General features: G+C 31.8%; 1 protein-coding gene across 17 annotated transcripts in view; it reads left to right on the top strand.

Moving 5' to 3' along the window:
* Positions 1–21,481, top strand: part of Stacl (Stac-like) — a 106,649-nt gene that overhangs the window by 20,590 nt on the left and 64,578 nt on the right. For 14 of the 17 annotated variants that reach the window (XM_015983332.2, XM_015983343.2, XM_015983341.2 and 11 more), the window contains exons 2-3: positions 5,939–6,736; positions 6,968–7,144. In XM_015983332.2, coding sequence (XP_015838818.2) covers positions 6,124–6,736; positions 6,968–7,144 — 790 coding nt within the window. In that variant the 5' untranslated portion in view covers positions 5,939–6,123. Of the gene's footprint in view, positions 1–5,924; positions 6,737–6,967; positions 7,145–21,481 lie in introns of all 17 variants that reach the window. The other 3 variants (XM_015983342.2, XM_015983345.2, XM_064355074.1) reach the window with 2 other exon arrangements.

Here is a 21,481-nt window from a genome sequence, read left to right as displayed (position 1 = left end):
AAAGAAACTAAAATTAAAAAAAAATAAACATTCGTCGATATTCAAAACTGACAGGATTTTGTGGTTTTCTTCACCCTAATTAATTCATTGTTTGAAACGTTTTAAATCCCTATTTACAAAAAATTACATTTTATCCAATAGTTTAGCCAAAATTGACAAAATACGAATAATAAATTTTTGGAAAACCTTAATACTTATTTAAAACGTTCAAAACCGTCAAGGTTCTTCTGGTTTCATCCAATCCACCACTTGGTAAATATTTAGGTATCTCATAATTTCGCCGCAACTCATGGAAGAAGAATAACGGTAGTAATTATTAAAATAGGTATATCTAGAAAATAGGTATATCTTGAAAATTATTATCTACGATTCTTCGGAACCCTTTGTATAGAAATAGCTCAAAAATATCAGATTTTTCTCACAAAAATATTTCAAAAAATATAAATATTTGTCGATATCTTCAAAACTGGTAGTGATTTTGTGGTTTTCAAAAATATACATCTGATGTAACAGTTTAACCAAAATTGACAAAACACGAAAAACGAATTTCTAAAAAAAACTAAATATTCAAAATTTTAAAACTGTCAAGGTTTTTCTGTTTTTTTTTCAGAGCAATCAATTCTTTGTTTTAAAAACGTTAATTTTTAAAAAATATCAGATTTACTTTTTTTCCGACACTGACAAAATTAGAATAGTAATATTTTCAAAACTATTAAAAATCGAAAATCTATTCTTCGGAACATTTTACATCCGCATCTATCAAAACATATAAATTGTGAGGCACAGTTTTGTGTAAAATTACCAGAATATATAAAAAACAAAATATGTACTTGTGTCCTTATACTAATCATTGGTTAATTGTGCCACAATTTAGTCGAAAGTGCTAAATATTCGTCTTTTCAAAAACTGTCAAGAATTATCCATATAGGTAATAATTGCGGTTTTCTTTAGAACATTTAATATTTCTAAATATTTTGTACACTTAGAGCCTCAAAAATAAGAATTTTGTGTCATAATTAGGTATTTTGGTAAACCTGACAAAATTTTAGTGCTGCAACATAATAAATTGCCACTGACTTTTAAGTGGATTGTTCTGTTCATACTGTTGGTAGTTGGTGAACAAATCGTTTTTAATGGTGTGCTATAATAAACCGTTCTTAATAACCCGGCCGATAAAAAACGAAATTGCACCGTCATTTTCAGCTTGCTAATTTTCAAATTAAAGCTGTATCCAGTTTCAATTTTAGGGTAAATTATCAAAGAACGTGTGTCAGTAAAAGCTGCTTTCAGCTTAATAATACAAAACATCGATGATCATCCGGAAATTTTGTACACGGACATGCACTTACCGCAATGAGAGTTCTAAAGTGATTGATTAATTTTTATTAGTTTTAATCATCATCTTTTTCCTGATTGTTCTACACCACCTAGAGGTTTAAAGTAATAAGTAGGACATCTATTTCGGTCGAAATGCTAAAAAACGCGTTATTATCTGCGGTGCGATATTTATACGTGGCACCTGTTTTTAAGTCCTTGCTCAGGATGTTGAAAAATCAATCATATGCTTAGTGTCGATGACGCAGTATGACGTTTTTGCATGGCGCGAAATAAAATACATCCTAGATTATATTTATCGGGCCTCAACCTCGATGAGACTTGGCTGGATATCTAGTTATTAATAATTTTATAAGTGAATCATGCTTTACAAAACTCAATCAGACTGGAAATCGATTTTTTTGACTACTCCTTTACGAAATTTTCCACCGGGAGTTCTTATTATATTGCTCACACCATGCGACAAACTAGTTAAATGCAGATAAATGCAAATTGACAAATCATCGAGGTATGGGCTCACTTCTCAATTTCGTGACTGCGACGTTTTAACAATTTCATATTCATTTACTCGTAATTCTATTACGCTCGGTAATGATACCTGCTTCTATATCGATCTTCATGAAACCGGAGAATTAGCAATTAGGTACAATTTTAGTGAAAAAATATACATGAAAGAAGGGGATACTGAGTTAGCTAAATATCATTTAGTGCCCGGAATTGTTAGAATAAAGCTTCTAATTGTAACATGCACGTAGATAACCGTATTCAGTAAAACCATCCATCGATTTCCGATTATTGTTTGTGATACCCTGTGATTTAGGTTTCAAAAAGTTAGAATAAAGATACATTTACGTAAAATTTCCTAGAAATAAATGAACTAAAACGCTTTAGTTTCTAAACTAATGATCGGAGGTGAGCAATTTTTTATTGGTAATCTATTTTGTTTATTTAAAACACACAGCAGCGTGCATAAATCCAACTTTCAAAAACGCGCGTTTTTCAAAGTGTCCATGGCAATATCAATAACTTAAGAAACGTGAAAGTTTATGACACCTTTTTAATGATTTTTTATTATAATGGCAATCAAATCCATGACAACGAAAGGTATACTGATCTCACATTACATTATTTTCAATTTGTGTAATATTAATATCAGTATCTATGATTTCAAAGTTTATCAATAAAAAAAAACGTAAAGTATTCGTGGATAACTGGTCTTTAAAACACTTGCTTTATTTCAAATCGCGCATGTTTTAAAGACCTCAGTATCCACTTATACTTTAATATACTATTTAATGTTTATGCTTTAGTATAAAGTAGTATAAAGTAGTATAGTAAAATGTTTATGCTTTAGTATAAAGCAACAACACTGTATCGATGCGACTCAAAAATCATCTTGAAATTTAAAATTTTAAGTTGCCACCACGTGAGTGTAGCTAACGAAAAAGAAATCAAGATTTTTTTCAAACGCATTAACTTTCAAAACAACGTAGACAGATGAGCGAAAAAATCTTTGGTTGAGAAATTAACAAACAGTAAAATCTATTGGTGTAGCAATGAGTCCATTAATCTTTTGTGTATGTTAATGGTGTAATTGTTGGCTTATTTCGGCTGAATAGGGACATTGTCGCATATACAGAATGGTCCACAACTCGCTCCCCATCGGAAATGTGCATATAGTTTAGGCAATTCTGAATCTAACGTTTCTTTGCAAAAAAGTTTCAAGTCTTTGCGTTTGCGAGATAAGAATGTCTCAAAGTAGCCAATCACGAAAGGCCTTGCTCCGGACGATTACGAAACAAAACACGTTGCTAGGAAATCAAAAATAGATAAAACAGATTATACATCATAATAGTGGGCACTTGAATTATTTTTCAATCCTTAGTAACGCATCTACTGTATGCACTACACCTGGGAGAGAGCTTCTGGGATTGGCCACTTTGAGACCTCTGTATCTCCCAAACGAAAAATAAAAGACCTAGTTTTCTGCATTTTTGTCATCTCCATTGCTGTTACCACAAGCACATTCCCCATTAAAAATTTGAAGAAAGTCAGGATTCTAATCATTTCGTAACCTAACCTTTACCTTAAAAAAAGGTTAGTGCTACTGGATACCTAGAACTTGGCGAGACACATTACATTGTATTTACCCGAGACTGTATCCAACTAGCAAAAATAATAACAACAATGATTTACTATAATACCTTCACTAATTTTTCTTGTGTTGTGTTTGTCACCGAAAGGTAATATATTTAGTTCATTTCATTATTTATTAATTTGGTGTAATTAATAGAACAGCGGCCAGCTAAGTGTTAATTTTGTAGGCAATAATGTCACATATCAGGACATCAAAAACTTAAAAATATCGTTTGGCTTTGAGTCATCTTCAATTTACTTTCTGTCTGTTCTGTCCCTTGAAGACCAAGTAATGCTTTAAATTAGTTTACAATTTCATGTACCCTCTAATTTATATTGCAAAAGCTTCCTACAATGCTATTACCAATTTTGCTCATTTTCTTGAATTCACTAGAATTATTTTTTCTTTGAATTGTTTTTGGGGAATTAACGTCTATTTAAAAAAATGCAACATGTTATCGATTTAGTGAATGAAAATATAATTTAGAATGGAGTTATCGATTGATCGTTTTCACACCCGGTGTTCGTGTGTATAACACAAAGATCAGAGAAGTAGGTATAAGTGCCTTTAAAACCAAATAGCGTCGTAGAATAAATTTAAAACATTTTAGCAAAATGTTTCTTGCTGAAATAATATTAACTAAACACCTACGTTTACGAATCCCGGATCCTTTCTCTCGTTTTTAAGATGATAGAAAACACAATATGCGAGATACATTTAAATCATAAAAAAAATAATTGGGCTATAGTAGTAAGAACGGATGTGCAAAAATACTCAATGTCATAAAAATTGCAACACCAAGAAGGAATTAAAATTTTTTGACAAAAGTTGGCACAAATGGTCGACTATTACCAAGTAATAACTGATTTTTACCATCAACTGTTATTCTTCCGTCTTCCCATTTTTGTTTTTCTGACTATCTTTTTATCTGTTTTTTTTTAAGCTCGTTTAGGTTTAAGTGTTCTTAAACGCAATTAGGCCTGGAGGCAACAAAACCAAAATTATTAACAATTAAGCACTTTTAAATAAGACACGATTTTTGGTATACGAATAGGGGTTTTTCGTTTAGAGAAATTGCTAGTCGTTTAAATAGAAATCAAAGTACCATTAAGCGATGTTATCAGTCATGAACTGGAAAATGCTCAGGACAGCGCAGAAGTGAAAGCACACCTTAAAAAAAACAAATGGAGTCCAAGATAGTTGTCTTCGGATTATGTTGATAATTTACAAGACAAATTTCTGTCCAATGGGTGGGTTCAAAGGTTGGCTTTTATCACTTCGGACTGTTAAGCATCAAAATTAGTCATCTGAACTGTTTCCTGTTGAATTTACTTGGTATAAGAGGAATGGGCAAAAATACATCTTTAAGCCTGACACACTAAGCTATTATTTCCAAACTTTTTTTTATTTTTATTTATTTATTTATTTTATTTCTCTCACTTACATAGAAAATCCAACAAGAACTAGTTCAAATGACCTAATTCGATGGTAAACTATCAGAAGTAAAGTACGACGACCTTCGAACTCAACCATTTTTCTTGTACTTGAATTATTGCCATAATTCGAATATGACCATTTTGGACACCATTTGTTTTTTTAAGTCTGCTTCCTTTTCTCAGATGTCCTGGGCCTTTCCTAATCAATGACTAATAATATCGCATAATGGTACTTGAATTACCATTCAAACAAATAGCAACTTCTCTAAATGAAAAAAAACGCTATTCGTAGCCCAAAAATTGTGTTTCATTAAAATTTGTTCATTGAACTTGTTGTTAATTTCTTTTTTGTTAAACAAACAAAAAGAACAACACTTTCTGTCAAAAAACCTTAAGTGTTAAAACTCCCTAACCACTTGATTAAAATCGTTCAAATTTTAATCATTAATTATTTTATTACCTGCTAATAGCCTAACATTTGTGCCAAGTTTCGTCATAAAATGACACTGAGTATATTTTAAACAGTAATAGTAGAGATCAAGAGAAGTCAAAATAATCCGATTGTTTGTAGTTTCTGAGTTATAGAGGGTGCTACCTCCAATGAAGCAAAACAAAATACACCTTTAGTTGTGTTTATAATTTTCCGAGTGAAACTTGAATAACATTAATTTGAAAATCCTTTTTAGTGAGGGTCGGAAAATTAATAGTGAAAGTTTCTCCGTAAACCATTTTAATGATGCAACATAAAATTGACTTAACAAGAGCCACAAGCTTTCCGGGCAGTGACCACATTTCAGATTTCAATATGTTGTAAAAGGTGCATTATGTAAAATTCGAAACATATTCCAACTACATTTACCGCACTCGTAAAGGTAATGTTTGTTTTGAGATGTTAATTGGATTGTTCCTTGTACATTCAGTCTGCATTTGTATGTGAGAGTTAAAATAAGCATTTAAAGTTTAGCTCGTGTCTACATACACACACCATCATGTAGTCGCATTTCGTCTCATTTAAGTTTGAAACCTTCAGGTTGAGGCAGCCAAGCAAAGAGTGAGTTCTGAAAAATAGAGTAAAAATTCAAACTGTGGGACAGTGTTTTGGTGCGTCCGTAAGCAATTCTGACACCCCTGTTGTCGCTTGAGACACATTAATGTTGGAAACGGTGCTGGGGGTGCTGCTGTGGGCAGTTTCGCAATGTGGGATCCAATGGGAGCATGTATGTGATATCTCCGGCAGATGAAGTAGTCTATCTGTCATATGGTCGAGTCATATACATCCCTTCGTCCCTGCCCACAAACCGTGTGACCAAACCGATTAGAACCTCCCTGTCGACCGGAAGTCACACGTCTTATCCCAGTGTCCCCTCAACGAGTACCAGTTCAACAAAGAGCCGACAATCAACTGCCAGCGAACCAGTCTTTAGCCTTAACAAACTAAAACCAACCAGTTCGTCGAAATCCCTAAACCAACCCTCTACCAGCCGTGAAAAGTCCCCAAACGAACCACCCCCGGTCAGACCGTCGAGAAAGAAAAAACTCAAAGTCGCCCTTGAATCAGCACGGAAACAGTCATTTTCGGATTTCCTCTCAATCAGTCGCGAAAAATCACCCAAAACCCCAGTCAACCAAACGCCGGAAAAATCGCCGACCATTCGACTGTTCCGAGGAAAATCAGTCAGTCCCAAAAACCTAGGAAGAAACAGAACAGCAGTAGATTTCGATTCCCTTTTTATCCGCGAAGCCAGTCCGGGAAAGCTCTCCGTCAAAAGTTTGAATAACGTTGACGAGACCGGTCCTAGGCTGACCGGAAAACAGCGACTGACCCCAGGTGAAGGTCTCTAACTAACACTGGATTTTTTGATCTGAATATCCCAATAACCGAGAGATTTATGCAGCTTCGCCCGTCTAGTTTGCGATAAATTATGTGCAAACAGCGCTTCAACCCTATATGCATGCAAATTTTGTATCGGCTGTGTTTCTTTTAAAGAGATTTTCTTTCGCACACACTAACATTCATTTCAATCACTTCAAGGGGAAGTACAAGTAATGATTTTTTTAGAAAAGTCGTCGCCCACCAAGAAAAGAACGTTCTTTGGAAGCGTTCGCGTTAAGAGAATCCCTGAAGTCATCGAGAAGATGGCGGGTTACGAATCGGCCTTGAAAGAACTGACACATGCAGGATACAACGAACACCTCAAATCCCACAACTCGGTCACGTTTAAATTGGTGCGAACCGGTGAGTACCGTTTTACATTTTTCCAAAAAAGAATAGAGAAACAAAGTAATTATTATTTCCTATGAAAAAGATTGTATAGGCAAATACATAAAAACTCTAAAACATTGAATAACAATTTAAAAATTAATAGTGCTCGATTGCTAGTGGTTCATACTGTAACTGTGTACTGTGCTCCAATGAACTACTTTAAAAGTACTTACTTACAGTAGTTTGAAGATAATGAGTAATTGATGAAAATCATTTTGTAAAGTACCTTAGATTGAGGTATCGTACGCTATATTGACGAGCGGCTTCACTTGCATTTCCACCGTATTTACCAAACAGCAAATACAAGTCATAATATTCATTGATTGACACACACTGACACTTTTTGAAATTGAAAAACTACAGCTGACAGACGAAACAAAAATTTTAATGTCATTATAAGCCATCATCGTAACCATGGTTTCAACTGAATAATAATGCTTTTTTTACATTTTTCTATTACAAAAAAGAATAGAGAAACAACGTAATTACTATTTCCTATGAAAAAGATTATATAGGCAAATACATAAAAACCCTAAAACATTGAATAACAATTTAAAAATTAATAGTGCTCGTTTGCTCGTGGTTCATACTGTAACTGTGTACTGTCTCCAATGAACTACTTTAAAAGTACTTACAGTAGTTTGAGGATAATGAGTAATTGATGAAAATCATTTTGTAAAGTACAGCAGGGTGATTTGAAATGATTTGATTTGAAAAAAATTTGAAATCATGCTAATAAACCCCGGCTGAGGGATCGGTAGGTACTCAGACTGCAACCATCTGTGGCAATAAATCATTTTGTCGTGAACTTCGAAACACGAAATAATTTTACTTTTCAACTGCTTAAAATTTGATTTGACTTTATAATGATTTTAGTAATTGAAGTCACCGCTATTTTTAATTCCAATTTCAGTTGCCATTTAATACGCATTGTGAAACAAAATTAATTTTGAATTTTAAATTTGATTGCCTCTAAAGGCATATTTGAGAATAGTGCAAATAAATGATAAATTAATTAATGACAATCAAACATCTGATTAACTGATCACGTTATCAAATTGAAGCCATCTGATTCATTTTTTAGTCGCGAATTAACTTAACAATGAATTAAAATTTAATTCAGGATAAAGCTAATTCGAATTAAGTTGCCATTTTTTGTATTGACAAACGTCAAGTAAACCTCGAATTAAACCTGTCCATATCAGGTTTTTTAAACGTTCATTAAACCGGCCCTTAAAGTGACCACTAATTATTTTTGTTCCACTTAATAATTGTCATTTAATTCGCTTTGTGAAACAAAATTAATCTCGAATTTAAATTTGATTGCCACTAAAGGCATATTTGAGAATAGTGCAAATAAATTATAAATTAATTAATTACAATCAAACATCTGATTAACTGATCACGTAGTCAAATTGAATTAATTTGATTTTAATTCTGCCTTCTCTACGTATACCGGCCCGTAGGGTCGGTTTAAAGAAAGCGAAATTAAAATTTAATTCAGAATAAAGCTTTAAAAGACCTTATATGGGCAGGTTTAATTCGAGGTTAACTTGACGTTTGTCAATACAAAAAATGGCAACTTAACTCGTATTAGCTTTATCCTGAATTAAATTTTAATTCATTGTTAAGTTAATTCGCGACTAAAAAATGAATCAGATGGCTTCAATTTGATAACGTGATCAGTTAATCAGATGTTTGATTGTCATTAATTAATTTATCATTTATTTGCACTATTCTCAAATATGTCTTTAGAGGCAATCAAATTTAAAAATCAAAATTAATTTTGTTTCACAATGCGAATTAAATGGCAACTGAAATTGGAATTAAAAATAGCGGTGACTTCAATTACTAAAATCATTATAAAGTCAAATCAAATTTTAAGCAGTTGAAAAGTAAAATTATTTCGTGTTTCGAAGTTTATGACAAAATGATTTATTGCCACAGATGGTTGCAGTCTGAGTACCTACCGATCCCTCAGCCGGAGTTTATTGGCATGACATTTTCAAATCCACCTGATGTACCTTAGATTGAGGTATCGTACGCTATATTGACGAGCGGCTTCACTTGCATTTCCTCCGTATTTACCAAACAGCAAATACAAGTCATAATATTCATTGACTGACACACTGTCACTTTTTGAAACTGAAAAACTACAGCTGACAGACAAAACAAAAGTTTTAATGACATTATAAGCCATCATCGTAACCATGGTTTCAACTGAATAACAATGGTTTGTGCCAGATTTTTCATCATTGTTAACTCAAAAAATTTGTTAACATTTCTTCAGTTTTTATGTTATTAAGTTCTTTAATGCAATATCATTTATACCATATATCCGAAATAGTTGTGCAAACACCTTCATTTTTGACAAAGAATTTTTACTCTTAACTTCATCATATCTTCAACAATAAAAGACTTTTTTTAACATTTTTCTTGTTGTCTTGTTGTCTAGGGCATCGCCCGATGATGTAGTGTCACGGCTTTCCGGACACCTGTATTTTTGCTAGAAAAAAATCCTTTAAAGTTGTTTAAATCCTTTTTTAAAAGTTTCAGTCGTTTAGACTACTTTACTATTAAAGTTTGTTAAACAGTGTGAGAGCTATTCACCTGTAATTTACCCCAAAAAGCGATCGAGATAGCGGCATTATGAGCTGTTAATATTGATTTAGGACGAGATAAACAAATTCAGTCAATATTTGCGGATGATGCAATGGACACTTCGCTACAAACTCAGTCTGTGAAAAAATCCAAAAATAAACGATTCAAGCATGCCTATCGATTACAGATTAACTCGGTTTATGCAAATGTGACAAAGGTGGAATAGGTCGAAGATGAACTCGAACAGTTTGCGAACGCGGACGTGATACACCAAATAGAGTTCTCATCAAAAGATTTATTGCTTCGTAAGATAATGGTGGAGTAAGAGGTCAATCCGTCGGGGTGAGATGGGCTAATATTTACGTACACACCGTTGAATGAATTAATGAGCGAATAAGCATGTCGTGCACTAGCTCTAAACTAATTTGCATTTGTACTTGTGGAGTTCTTGTTACGATGCTATAAATATACGCCAACGAAATTATTTTGATGTATTCCAGCGAATTGCACAAAATCAACTTAACTCGGAACGGGTTTCGCTCCGTTTTATTTTAACAATCCCGTTCTTACGCTCTAGATATTAGAAACTAAGAAACGTATCTACATGATCTCAAGCTCCCGAGGGAAACTAACCTGCCAAAAACACTATTAATTCAAATGCTTTGTGATTAAGATTCGCAAAATTTGTACATACGCCGAAAAGCAACAGTTGCAACATCTACCTAACCAAAATAAAATAAAACCACGGTAACTCACGGTAACGTGACCAGAAATATCTATTAAATCTTTACATACAAGAGTTTTTTACATTTCATTTGTATTCCACGCATTAATTGTGATTAAAAAAGCCATCAGTTGTTAAAATCGACACACAAAATATAGATCACAAGTCCAAAACAGCAAAATTTCTAATGTTTGTGAAACATCGACAAGATTTCCGAATCGTGAAATAACGGTTGAGAATATCTGAAAAATAAGTCTTTAAATTTTTCAGCTCAGATTTGTTGAGTAAGTTCAAAACAAACATATTTACTCTTAGTTGTTTGTAGGTTGTCTTATTAGTTACAGGTACATGTTGTGATTTAAGACAAAGCAAAATTACAACATTGCTCTTAGGATTACATTGAAACACACTTCCATTTGCTCCTCTGCACGCGTATTCCGTTGTTTATACCCATTAGTGGATACATAATTCAGTATTTTGCAAATCAACACAAGTTTTCACCTAAAATCAATAATTATGTTGTTGATTGTATACCTAACCGTTTTATAGTTTTAAAACAAAACAAAATGTATCACAAAAGAAAAAATCAGAATGAAGATAACAACGACAATATTTTATTTGAAGAGTTGTTGCTGCTGGGTATTTGCAAAATACGAACTAAAAGAACATAAAGTAAACTTGACTTTGCCATTTTTATATACGTTACAATATAGAGGTGGTCTCAAAATTGGCGATTTCTGCGTTTAGAGCGTTGTAGAGAATCACTTTAGTAGTCCGTCCGAACGTAGAAACAAAATGAAGATTCGGGGCATTCACAAAGATATATTTATTGGTTTGAAGTTGCACTTCAGGTGCCCTTTGAATTGTATTTTCTTCAAATGCAGCCAAAATAAAGAAAGTTTAGTGTTATTTACAATGTAGATGATTGTGGAAAATAATAACGTAAAACAATTTTCCGAAGAATTAGTCTCATTTTGTAGTGAAAAAATCTTAAACTTTTGTAATTTGCCGTTTCATTTTTAAGAAAAATTGCAAAAAATTAATGTTTTTATTCCAAAATAAAGTTGTTTTTTGAGAAATTGTTTCACATTATTATTCTCTACAATCAACACACCCTGTAATAGTGCATTCGCAGAAATAGTAAATTTTACAACATTTTCTCTTGGCTTGAATTGGAAAATTTGTATAAAGTTCTTTCGAATAGACTAAATCAACACCTTTTAGTCCTAACTGTAAAAGGGTAAAACACTTCATCGTAAATGTTGAAATGCCATCTTTTAAAAAAGTGTTACAGACAATAAAAATTTTAAAGTCAAACTGCAAGAATGCTTCTTTAAAAGAAAAATCAAAATTCGCAGCATAGCTGAACAACTACCAAAAATGCAACTTGTTGAGACAATAGTGAAGATTACAGAGAAAATAACGAAATATTAACAACAAGCAAACAAAAAGTCCTGAGTAATAACCCTTTATATATGCAAATTGAATTAAAGTAATAAAAAATAAGTATAGATTTAAGACTAGTGACTGAGTTTCATAATAGTATATTAAAAAAAAGTTTCTTAAGATCAGTCTTAAAGCAGGAATTCAGTTTCAAAAACGAGTGGCGTTAGCCACGAATTTTTTTGAACGAATGAATGCTTCGAGGTCTTACGAAACGAGTTTTTTATACTATTTTCTGTAATTTGCCCCTTTTTTGCCGTTTTTAAAGAAAAATTGTTTTTTTAGTCGATTTAGGAATTTTTGTGACAGTTGGTAATATCTCAATTTTGAAAGTAAAAAATTGATTAAAAATTTTTGTTTTATCAAAGTTTTGTCAAAAAACAAAAGTTTGGATGACAATGGAGGTAATCTTGCATGAACGCTCCCTGAAATTTGTGAAATTTGCAAACATACGGTCCCGAATTTCCTTGCCAACCTAAAAATTTTCGTAAAATGTTCCATTAAATAATGACTATTATGACATCGCACCTGATGACGTTGACTGCTTTAAGATGCCTATTAAGGAATCAAAGTAGCGGCAGATTACAAAGAATACTAAATCATTATCACAAATATTTATTTTTGAAGTCATAAGTTCTATAACTCGAAATTGACCTAATGCATACAACGGAATCGACCTACAGGGTTCAGCTCTATTTACAAAATATATTTATATCAAATTAAGTTAATTATTTGATCCAGAAACCCAATTTATACTACAAATTTTGTAATAATCCTACGCCAAGACAAACATGGCAATCATTCAAAACGTGAATATTTGAACAACAGGTGTTTAATGCTTATAGGCGACCTTTGCTTCCTAATAAAAATTATGTAATGACTTATTTCCATCCTTACAAAATACAGTGTCTAAGGTCTAACTGAAACTTCAGAATTTTTTTAGTTTAATTAATTTAAAAATTTACAAAGCTTTATATGTTGTTCTTGTAAAAATTTATTGTACAGGGTGCATCAGAAATACGTGTGTTCATTTTAACAAGTAACATAGCTCAACAAACAAAACGTTTTTTTTATTTGTAACTTTTCAATAAAAGTTTTGACAATTTACTTAAAATTTGGAAAAGATAACATAGTGAAACGTTTACCCGCCTATGGGTACGAAATAATATATTAAATAACGAGTGTCGCAAGCGGGTGATAACGTGCGAGTGAGAATCTTGACGACGAGGCGCTAGTCGAGTGCGGAAAGCTCATGAGCAAACGATAAACACTTTCCATCGAGTTGTTTTCCGGCGGCCCCAAGTACACTATTTTTACACGACAATGACCCAAAAACATCAATTTTTACTATAAGACTGAATTTTTGATAATAGTTTTTTGAGGCTTTGTCCCCTAGCAAACCTCGCTCAGGTTGGATTTTACAAATGTTCTTATATTATTTTAAAATTTAATGTTTTTAATATTTGAATAAAGTCAGGATTCTAATCATTTCGTAACCTAGCCTTGAATATGGACTTCTTCAAAACTGAAGTCAAAGTTGTCTTAATTATAAAGAAAGTTAGAAACCGCCTTAGATATATTTTAATTTCTTTATTTTTTATTTGTTTTTTGAAGATTGGAAAAGTAAAATGGAGCGTATTTTACTACATACAGAGTGGTTAAAAAAGTTGTTGCCAAATTTTAGGATTTTATAGAGCTCATTGAAACAGAAATTTTTTTCGAATAACCCTCTAGTCAGAAATGAGCTGTTTTGCTTCTCGAGCCATCTTTGTCCGAAAATATAATGCTAACTTGTTCACATTAAAAGACTTTAATATTTAGTTAATTTGCCTTAAAATAAGATAAAAATATTAAATTTACTACTGTGGTGGCAGCATGACTTTTCGTTCAACGAGATCGGCAAAGACTACAAGAGGTCCATAATTCCATAATTCGGCGAGTAAATTTATGTAAAGAAATTAGAGAATGACGGTTTAAACCACTATTGTAAATTTTTTGTTTTTTTTTATCATTTGTATCTTATTTTTAAGGCTAATTAATTAAATATTAAAGTCTTTTATGTGAACTAGGCAGTTTTATTTTTTGAACAAAGATGGCTCCGGACACAAACCTGCTCATTTCCGACCAGGAATTTATATAGAAAATCTTAGAGACCTCTATAACATCCTAACGTTTGGCAACATCTTTTTGAACCACGCTGTATATAGATATTTTTAATTTTCCTTTAATAAGGCGAAAACTTTCTAGTAAGTGTTGAAAATCACATTATTATAGTCTGTTTCTCTAGATTTAGATTTAGAGAAACCCAAAAATTATTTTTTCCTTTTTCTAATACTAAACACTTATATTTTAATTAATAAATCACTTTTTTCGCAAAATTGTTCTTCAATAAAAATAGAAATTAGAAATAAACCTGACGTGATCTTTAAAGCAACAAATAGACGAAATACCTATTACATTACGTGCAAAATACTCTTTGTTTGGCTTCAAGTAACTAAACTAATAGCGCGTATTGCACTGAATAACTAAAGTGTCATACAAAAAATTTGTTTCAAAAGACAACTTGAATATTCCCTGTCCTGCTAAAATAAAAACACATGTTTGTTTGTGTAATCCAACGAAAAATATGCGCTTTTTTCACTCTTCCACTTTCATTGTAATCCCTTTCTGGGATTAAAGCCCGATACTTCCGGTTTTACTCCATCGTATCCATAGATTCCGGGTTTAAGAAAACCAGGTGATGTCCTCATGGCTGTAGCATTTTCTTGTGCAGAACAGTAAATCTGCGGATTACGAGCGTGGTAGGATTTGCAGTTACACAAACTAATCCCTTCATACTTCATAACGTCAACGGTAGTATCACAAATTCGGGTTTATCGCGAAACATCTGCATTGTCGATTTCAATTTACGCTCTTGTTATTCAAGTTGCGAGTTACCTCATTTTTATATGTGGAAAAAATTTAAACTGACTTGACAGGTAGTCGATACGCGTGTTAAAATAATTGGGGGAGATAATAACTGAAAGAGCAACGAATCCTTGTGAAGGAAACATCAAGAAATAACAGCAACGATAAAATATCTAAATATATGTTTCATCTACACGCAGCTATAAAAATGTCTTCGCTCACACAATCACAGCTTTATGAAAGTTCTACCAAAATCGTCTTTATCCGAAATTTCACGGATGCGTTGACCCGTTGAGATTCAGTAAAGCGTTCATAATTCAACTTAAAATATTAAGATGATTAAACGTTCTGGTAAAAAATGATGAGAACTTGTATTTTTCATCCTTGAATAAAACAATATTTCCTTTTCATTACATGATTCAAAAACTTCTTTCAGCAAGCTAAATCAAGCGCGGTTAAATTTTAATAATCGAGAGACCATTTATAATTTTTGCAAGAAGTGGGTACATAATAAAATTTGAAAACACAAACAATTGGAATGAAATTTTGATCTTCAACCAAAAATACCTACATCAAATTAATTAACTGTATACGCGGGAGGATAAATATTTTCGTATAATAGATTAAATAAACTTTGCCGGTCATAACCAAACATTAAACTGTTAATTATTTTTCAAAAGAGATCTTTCAAATGGTATTAAGTAAGGTGAACATCAAGGCTAAACAGTGGACAATATTTTTACTCCTTGTACCAGTTAAAATCCTTTGTCCTTCGTTGTTGGTTGGTTTTTAGATGAGCCATATGCTTTATTTCAAGGCTGCTTTTAATTAGCTTTTTTACCGCGTGATATTGATTCTCTATTAGTCCCTTTAATACAAACACTTAATATTTGTTCAAATTCTAAATTGAGTGTGTTTCAAAATGAAAAAGGTCAAATATTTTCATTAGTAGAAAATAGGAAATTCGATTTCAGATTAAAAGGTTTTTTTTTCAAAATTAATAAGTTTTCAACTCGGAAACATGCAATTTTTATTTAGGTGATTTTTTGACGGGTTATACTGAAATTACCCTAAATACAGCATGATCCACAACTCATTTCCCACCGGAAATGTGCTGGTGGAAACAGCAAAGGAGATGACAAAAATACAAAAAAGTAAGTCTTTAAGATAAAAAGATTTCAAAGTGGCCAATAACAGAAGCTCCCTTCCAGGTGTAGTGCCTAAAGAACATTCGTTGCTAAGAATCGAAAAATATTTCAAGTGTACACTTTACAATCCGTTCTACCTATTTTTGGTTTCTTAGCGTGTGTTTTATTTCCGTAATCTTTCGGAACAAAGTCTTTAGTGATTGGCTACTTTGAAACGTTCTTATCTCCCAAACGCAAAGTGTTTGAACTTTTTTGTAAAGAAACTTTCGATTCAGAATTGCCTAAACTATATGCAGTTTTCTGGTGGGGAGCGAGTTGTGTGCCACTCTGTATATGCAAAATGTGGTAAAAACTGTGATTATTTTTTTAAGAAAGTTTGCGAAATAACTAAAATCTAAGTTCCTCACTCAAAAACATGAAAAATCTAATGAAAAAAGACCAAAACAATACAGTTTCGACTTTCATATGTTCTAATTCTTTACCTACTCTAGGGACTTTATGCGGACTATGTGATTGTGATTTTTTGGAAAAATGCTAAAAAATGATGTTTCATTGGTACCTTTATTTTGGATAAACGTGTTAAAATAGTTAAAAAAGTAACGGTAGGTAATTTTTGAGCTTTGTCTATTTGATCAAAATTTTGCGAAAATAGTTCAATCTCTCTTTCGAAAGTTTTTGACTTAAAAATGTGCATATACAAAGGGCACAAAACTGATAATTTTAAAAATGACGAAAATTGTAGCTTTTTTAGGGAAATTTTGTAAAAAAATACATAATAAGTTGTTTCTCATTTTTAAAAGAAACTTAAAGCAAACGAAACATCGTAAGTTCGGCCTTAATCTGGAATTTTTCCATGTGCTTTACAAAATAAGTGTGAGTATGTGGATTAAAGCTCCAAGTAACGTACCTAATGTTCGACTTAATTTGATGATTTTTTGAAGTGTAATATTATTGAAATTTTTCTCAAAAGACGGACGTAATTATCATTTTAAACTGGCGAGGTTTTTGCAAAATCAACGCGTATTTTGCGTAAAACCAAGGTAAACCTAACGAAAATTTCTAAAATCATTTAATTTAACTCTCGTATTTGGCAAATTATACAAGAAATTAGTTTATAAATAATTATAAACAAATTTAAATTACGCCATCGAAATAATATTATTGACCACCTTCATCGGAAGTAATAAAATTTTCAATATAATAAGCCAATTTTCCAATTCGAAGTACGCTAAAAGAGCGGCGATTTCGTCCTTGACCGATTATCTTTGGGTTTGATTAAGTACGATGCAATTTTCTAAAATTTTGATCTAGTTATCCATGACAGTTATCTTAACTCGATGTCCAGTAGAAATAAGATTTCAACATATTTTTTTATGCTCTTTGGTGAACATTTTTGACATAATGATAGACAAAACGATGCTGAAGTTATTTACTTGCTGGTAAAACTGTCATGGACAACTGGATAAAAAAAATTAAAATCGCATGGTACAATTTATTGAGAATAAGCGAAAGTGAGTTTGGAGTTTGTAACTTAAAAATGTGTTTACAAAACGTTTTGACGTACTCATTTCATATTATTCTAAGAAACTTTACAAAATTTGTGAGTTTCTATTTTAAATCATGCATTTTCAAAATACTCGTTAGTAGGTTATCTTTCCGAATTTTAATGAAATCACTCTAAAAAACGTTAATTTCAATCCAAATTTTAGTCGTGTTTGGATGAAAATCTCTTGTTTTCGTACAAAATAAATCTAAGGACATGAATTAAAACAATGACATTTTCGATCTTCTTGTAAAATTTTTGGCCTGCTCTAAAAATCTTTGTAAAAATTGCAAAATAGTATCACATTTCGTCCTTCATTTGGAATGTTTTACGTATTCTAATACTAATTAAGTAAGTTTTCGGCTGAAAAAAAAGGCACAATAGTTATGTAATTATCGATTTTCATTATCTTTCGGGTTGTTTGCGCAAAATGTAGTGAGAACAGACAAAAGTAATTTTTAACTTAAAAATAGTGCTTTTAGATTAAATACATTCGTGATTTCGTGGTCGGAAAATTTACCAAAAAAAATAGTTTTTCATTTATAACTACACGTAGTACAAACTTAAACCAAGAAAAGTATCAAAATAATGTAATTTTCGACCGTCATCGGAAAGTTTGATTAGGTGAAATTTCTGAATGTTTTTATGAAATAAGTCTACTTACGAGTACATAAGAAAGAACGCCAAATTCAGTCAAATTTTTCAGTAATTTTTAACAAAAAAAAAACGAAATAATGTTAATCTCTGGAAAAACTAAGCTTTCGGCTTCTTTCGACCTTAATTGGAAATTTCTTGATTGATCATGTTCATGCGTTTTAATAAAAAATGGTTTTCGCAATTTAGATATTTAGGTTAAAAATATTTTTTGTGAATTTTGTTTACCTGTTCACCTCGTTGTGAAACCACGAACCGCTACTATCTTGTTTACGATTTTTTTACAACTGACATAAAACTTATAAAGTCTGAAACATTTTAATTCGCACAAACGAATCTTCTTCAGTCAAATAAACGACGTTAGAATGGAAAAAAATACACAAGGAAAACTGAAAATGTAAAAGGCATGCAATCGCCATAAAAGTTCAGTTATCCGCGAATCGGAATTTATCACAATTACTTATCGTTGACAGTTATTTTTACACAAACAAAGCTGAGGAAAATTCTAGATTGATAAGGTGTAATAAATTTCTTATCGCGATGTGCTTTTATTGAAAAGAACACTAACACGAATTTAGTGTTCACAAAATTACAAAAATTTGCCTACAATGTTTATGGGATATAGACTTTGCAACTGGCATTTAACTTTATATAGTGATTAGATAGATTCGTAATAATATTTCAATTCTACTGACACAACAAAGCACTTTACTGGGGCAACTTTGTCTCGGAAAATAATTTCAAATAAATCCCTAAATAGTCTCAAATGTTTTAACGAGGTGGCAGGGGTTTAACTTGCCAATTTTAAATTTAGTAGGGGATCGCTGTTAGTAGAAGTTTGATGAAGAGTTTTACTACTCATTATGGAGTGTTATTGGGGCTTTAAAGTTTAATGAGATAAAATTTGCGTAAAAAATTCCTCTCACGTTTCCAATGCAGAATATCCTAATTAGGTGCCCTTGTTCATAAATATACAATAAAATTCTCTTATCGCCCGGTATAACCACATTATCAAAGTGAGTTGGCGAATTAGCCGGGAATCTCAATTACAATGTTTGTTATCATACAACAGCCAGGAAAATACACTTGTTGCTGAAAAATCAATACTGCCGCCACAATTGTTTGTGTGGAACTATTTCACAATTAAAACAGAGCAATACCATCTGACCCGTTGCTAATTAACTACGTGAAGCAACTTTTGTTTCAATTTAAAAAATAAAATTTTATCTCCCAGAGGAAAACGCTTTCTATAAAATAAAATTGCACGATAATCGACCAAAATGCAAAAGTGGAGGGATTATCAGCCGATTCTATAACGTGGGTATAATGCAAAGCTCTCTCGCGACCTCGTACCTCTAATTTAAGTTCAGAAAACAAAAAGAAACATGGGAGCGCTTGTGCGAAAGCAATTACACCCTCAATGCGAACGTTCCGCATAAAAAATTAATAATTCAGCGGGAAAATGGCAACTGCCGCTTTATAAACCGACTAATTTTCTGACAAATTAGAAATGGCACATGCTCAAAGAAATGAAGAAAATCAAAAGCGATTCTTACTCAGCCGATCGCTAAAATTCAATTCATAATAATCATGTTCCTTTCTATCTACAAGTTCCCGTTTAAAATCGTCGACAAATTATTCTGTCGTTCCGAATTTATTTACTAAAGCTCTTTTACGTAAAATTTTCAATATAATCACCTTTGACTACAATATTCTAGTGGGATTACGAGTAGGTTAAGTACTATTACAGCAAGCTTTGTGCTTGTAATTGCTTTGTGCTAAAAATATTTATATTTGCAAAATAAAACGGATTCTAAATTTTAACTTAATTGCTCATCGTAGTAATCATACCTACACACTTGTTTTCTAACGAAAATATGTTCGTACAAATTATTTTAACGAAACTTAAAGGACGAAAAAGAATTATTACACGAATAGTCCAGTAATAGATTTTTTTATAAAATTTACGTCAGAAATAAATTGCATATACTAATCTAAAATCCATTAATCTTAAATTCATTCTTTATTTAGACATAATAGAGGGACTTGGTTATCCATTTGTTAATTTGCTCGCAGCTAAATATAACCAAAATTATAGTTCTTTTATTTCTGAATTCAGTTTTGTAGTTATTTTTTATCATAACTGGACAAATAATTGGACCAAATCGTATAATAAAATACAGGGTGTCCGTTTTTCGAGCTCCACCATGGGATCTCAGTTATTATAAGAGATAAAAGATCTCATATCAACCAGTTTAGCTGTTAACAAATAGAAACTACGTCGCTGCTTAACCCGGCGCATTCACCATTTATACAGGGTGTCCGTTTTTCGAGTACCGCCTTTGAAATCTCAGTTTTTTAAGAGGTAGGAGGTCGTTAAATCAAGGCAAAATTGCAAATTTTTATGCTAAATAATTATCTGAAAAAAAATGAGGGATAATTTCTAGTTTGTGAATTATTGAAACAAACGGAAATTTGTATTATTTTTTCAAGCGAAAACCACAAAAATTAGACAGTTTTAACTAGGACCATAGGCACTTTCTGCAAAGAATTTAAATCTGTCATCGCCTTTGCCAAGGCATTCTTGATTTCAAGGTTACAACACTCAACTTTGATTTTTCTTATGGAAGCCATATTCGCTGTAGGTATTTTTGAAAAGTATTTATATTTTTGATTACAATGATGCATTATATTGTAGGATCAAATCTTACATGCTGATTAAACTTAAGAAAAAAACGGCAATAGTGCTTTTAAAAAATACGCCAACAATTTTGTTTCTAAACAAACTAGATTTTGGAGGTTTAATTTATTTTGGATCTGAAAGTGACACATTTCCGCGAAGCTTACTTATTTAAAAACTAAACGACATGGTAAGCTAGAAGTTTATTCTTCGCAAAACAAAACAAGACAAAGTTATAAAAATTTTGCTCGCATATTTAATAGAGCTGTCAAAATTTTGTTTGTTAAACAATATTCGCAGTGTTTTTTTTCCAAAGCTCTCTTTGCAAAAATGGTTTTTTCTTAACTTTAATCAGCATGTAAGATTCGATCACATTAAGACTTTTAAAAAATAGAACTATCAAATATGGCGTCCATTAGAAAACCAAAGCTGAGTGTTCTGACATTAAGAACGCCTTGGAAGAGGCAGATTTAGATTTCTTGTAAAAAATGCCTGAAGAATGTTTTACTTAAAAACGTTTAGGTCTTTTGGTTTTTGCTTAAAAAATAAAAACTAAAATTACAAAATTTTTATGTTTCTCAGTAATTCAGAAACTAAAAATAAAATAACT

This window comes from Tribolium castaneum, chromosome 2 (assembly GCF_031307605.1).
Source record: "Tribolium castaneum strain GA2 chromosome 2, icTriCast1.1, whole genome shotgun sequence".
Lineage (NCBI taxonomy): Eukaryota > Metazoa > Arthropoda > Insecta > Coleoptera > Tenebrionidae > Tribolium > Tribolium castaneum.
This window is presented reverse-complemented; position numbering and strand designations above follow the sequence as displayed.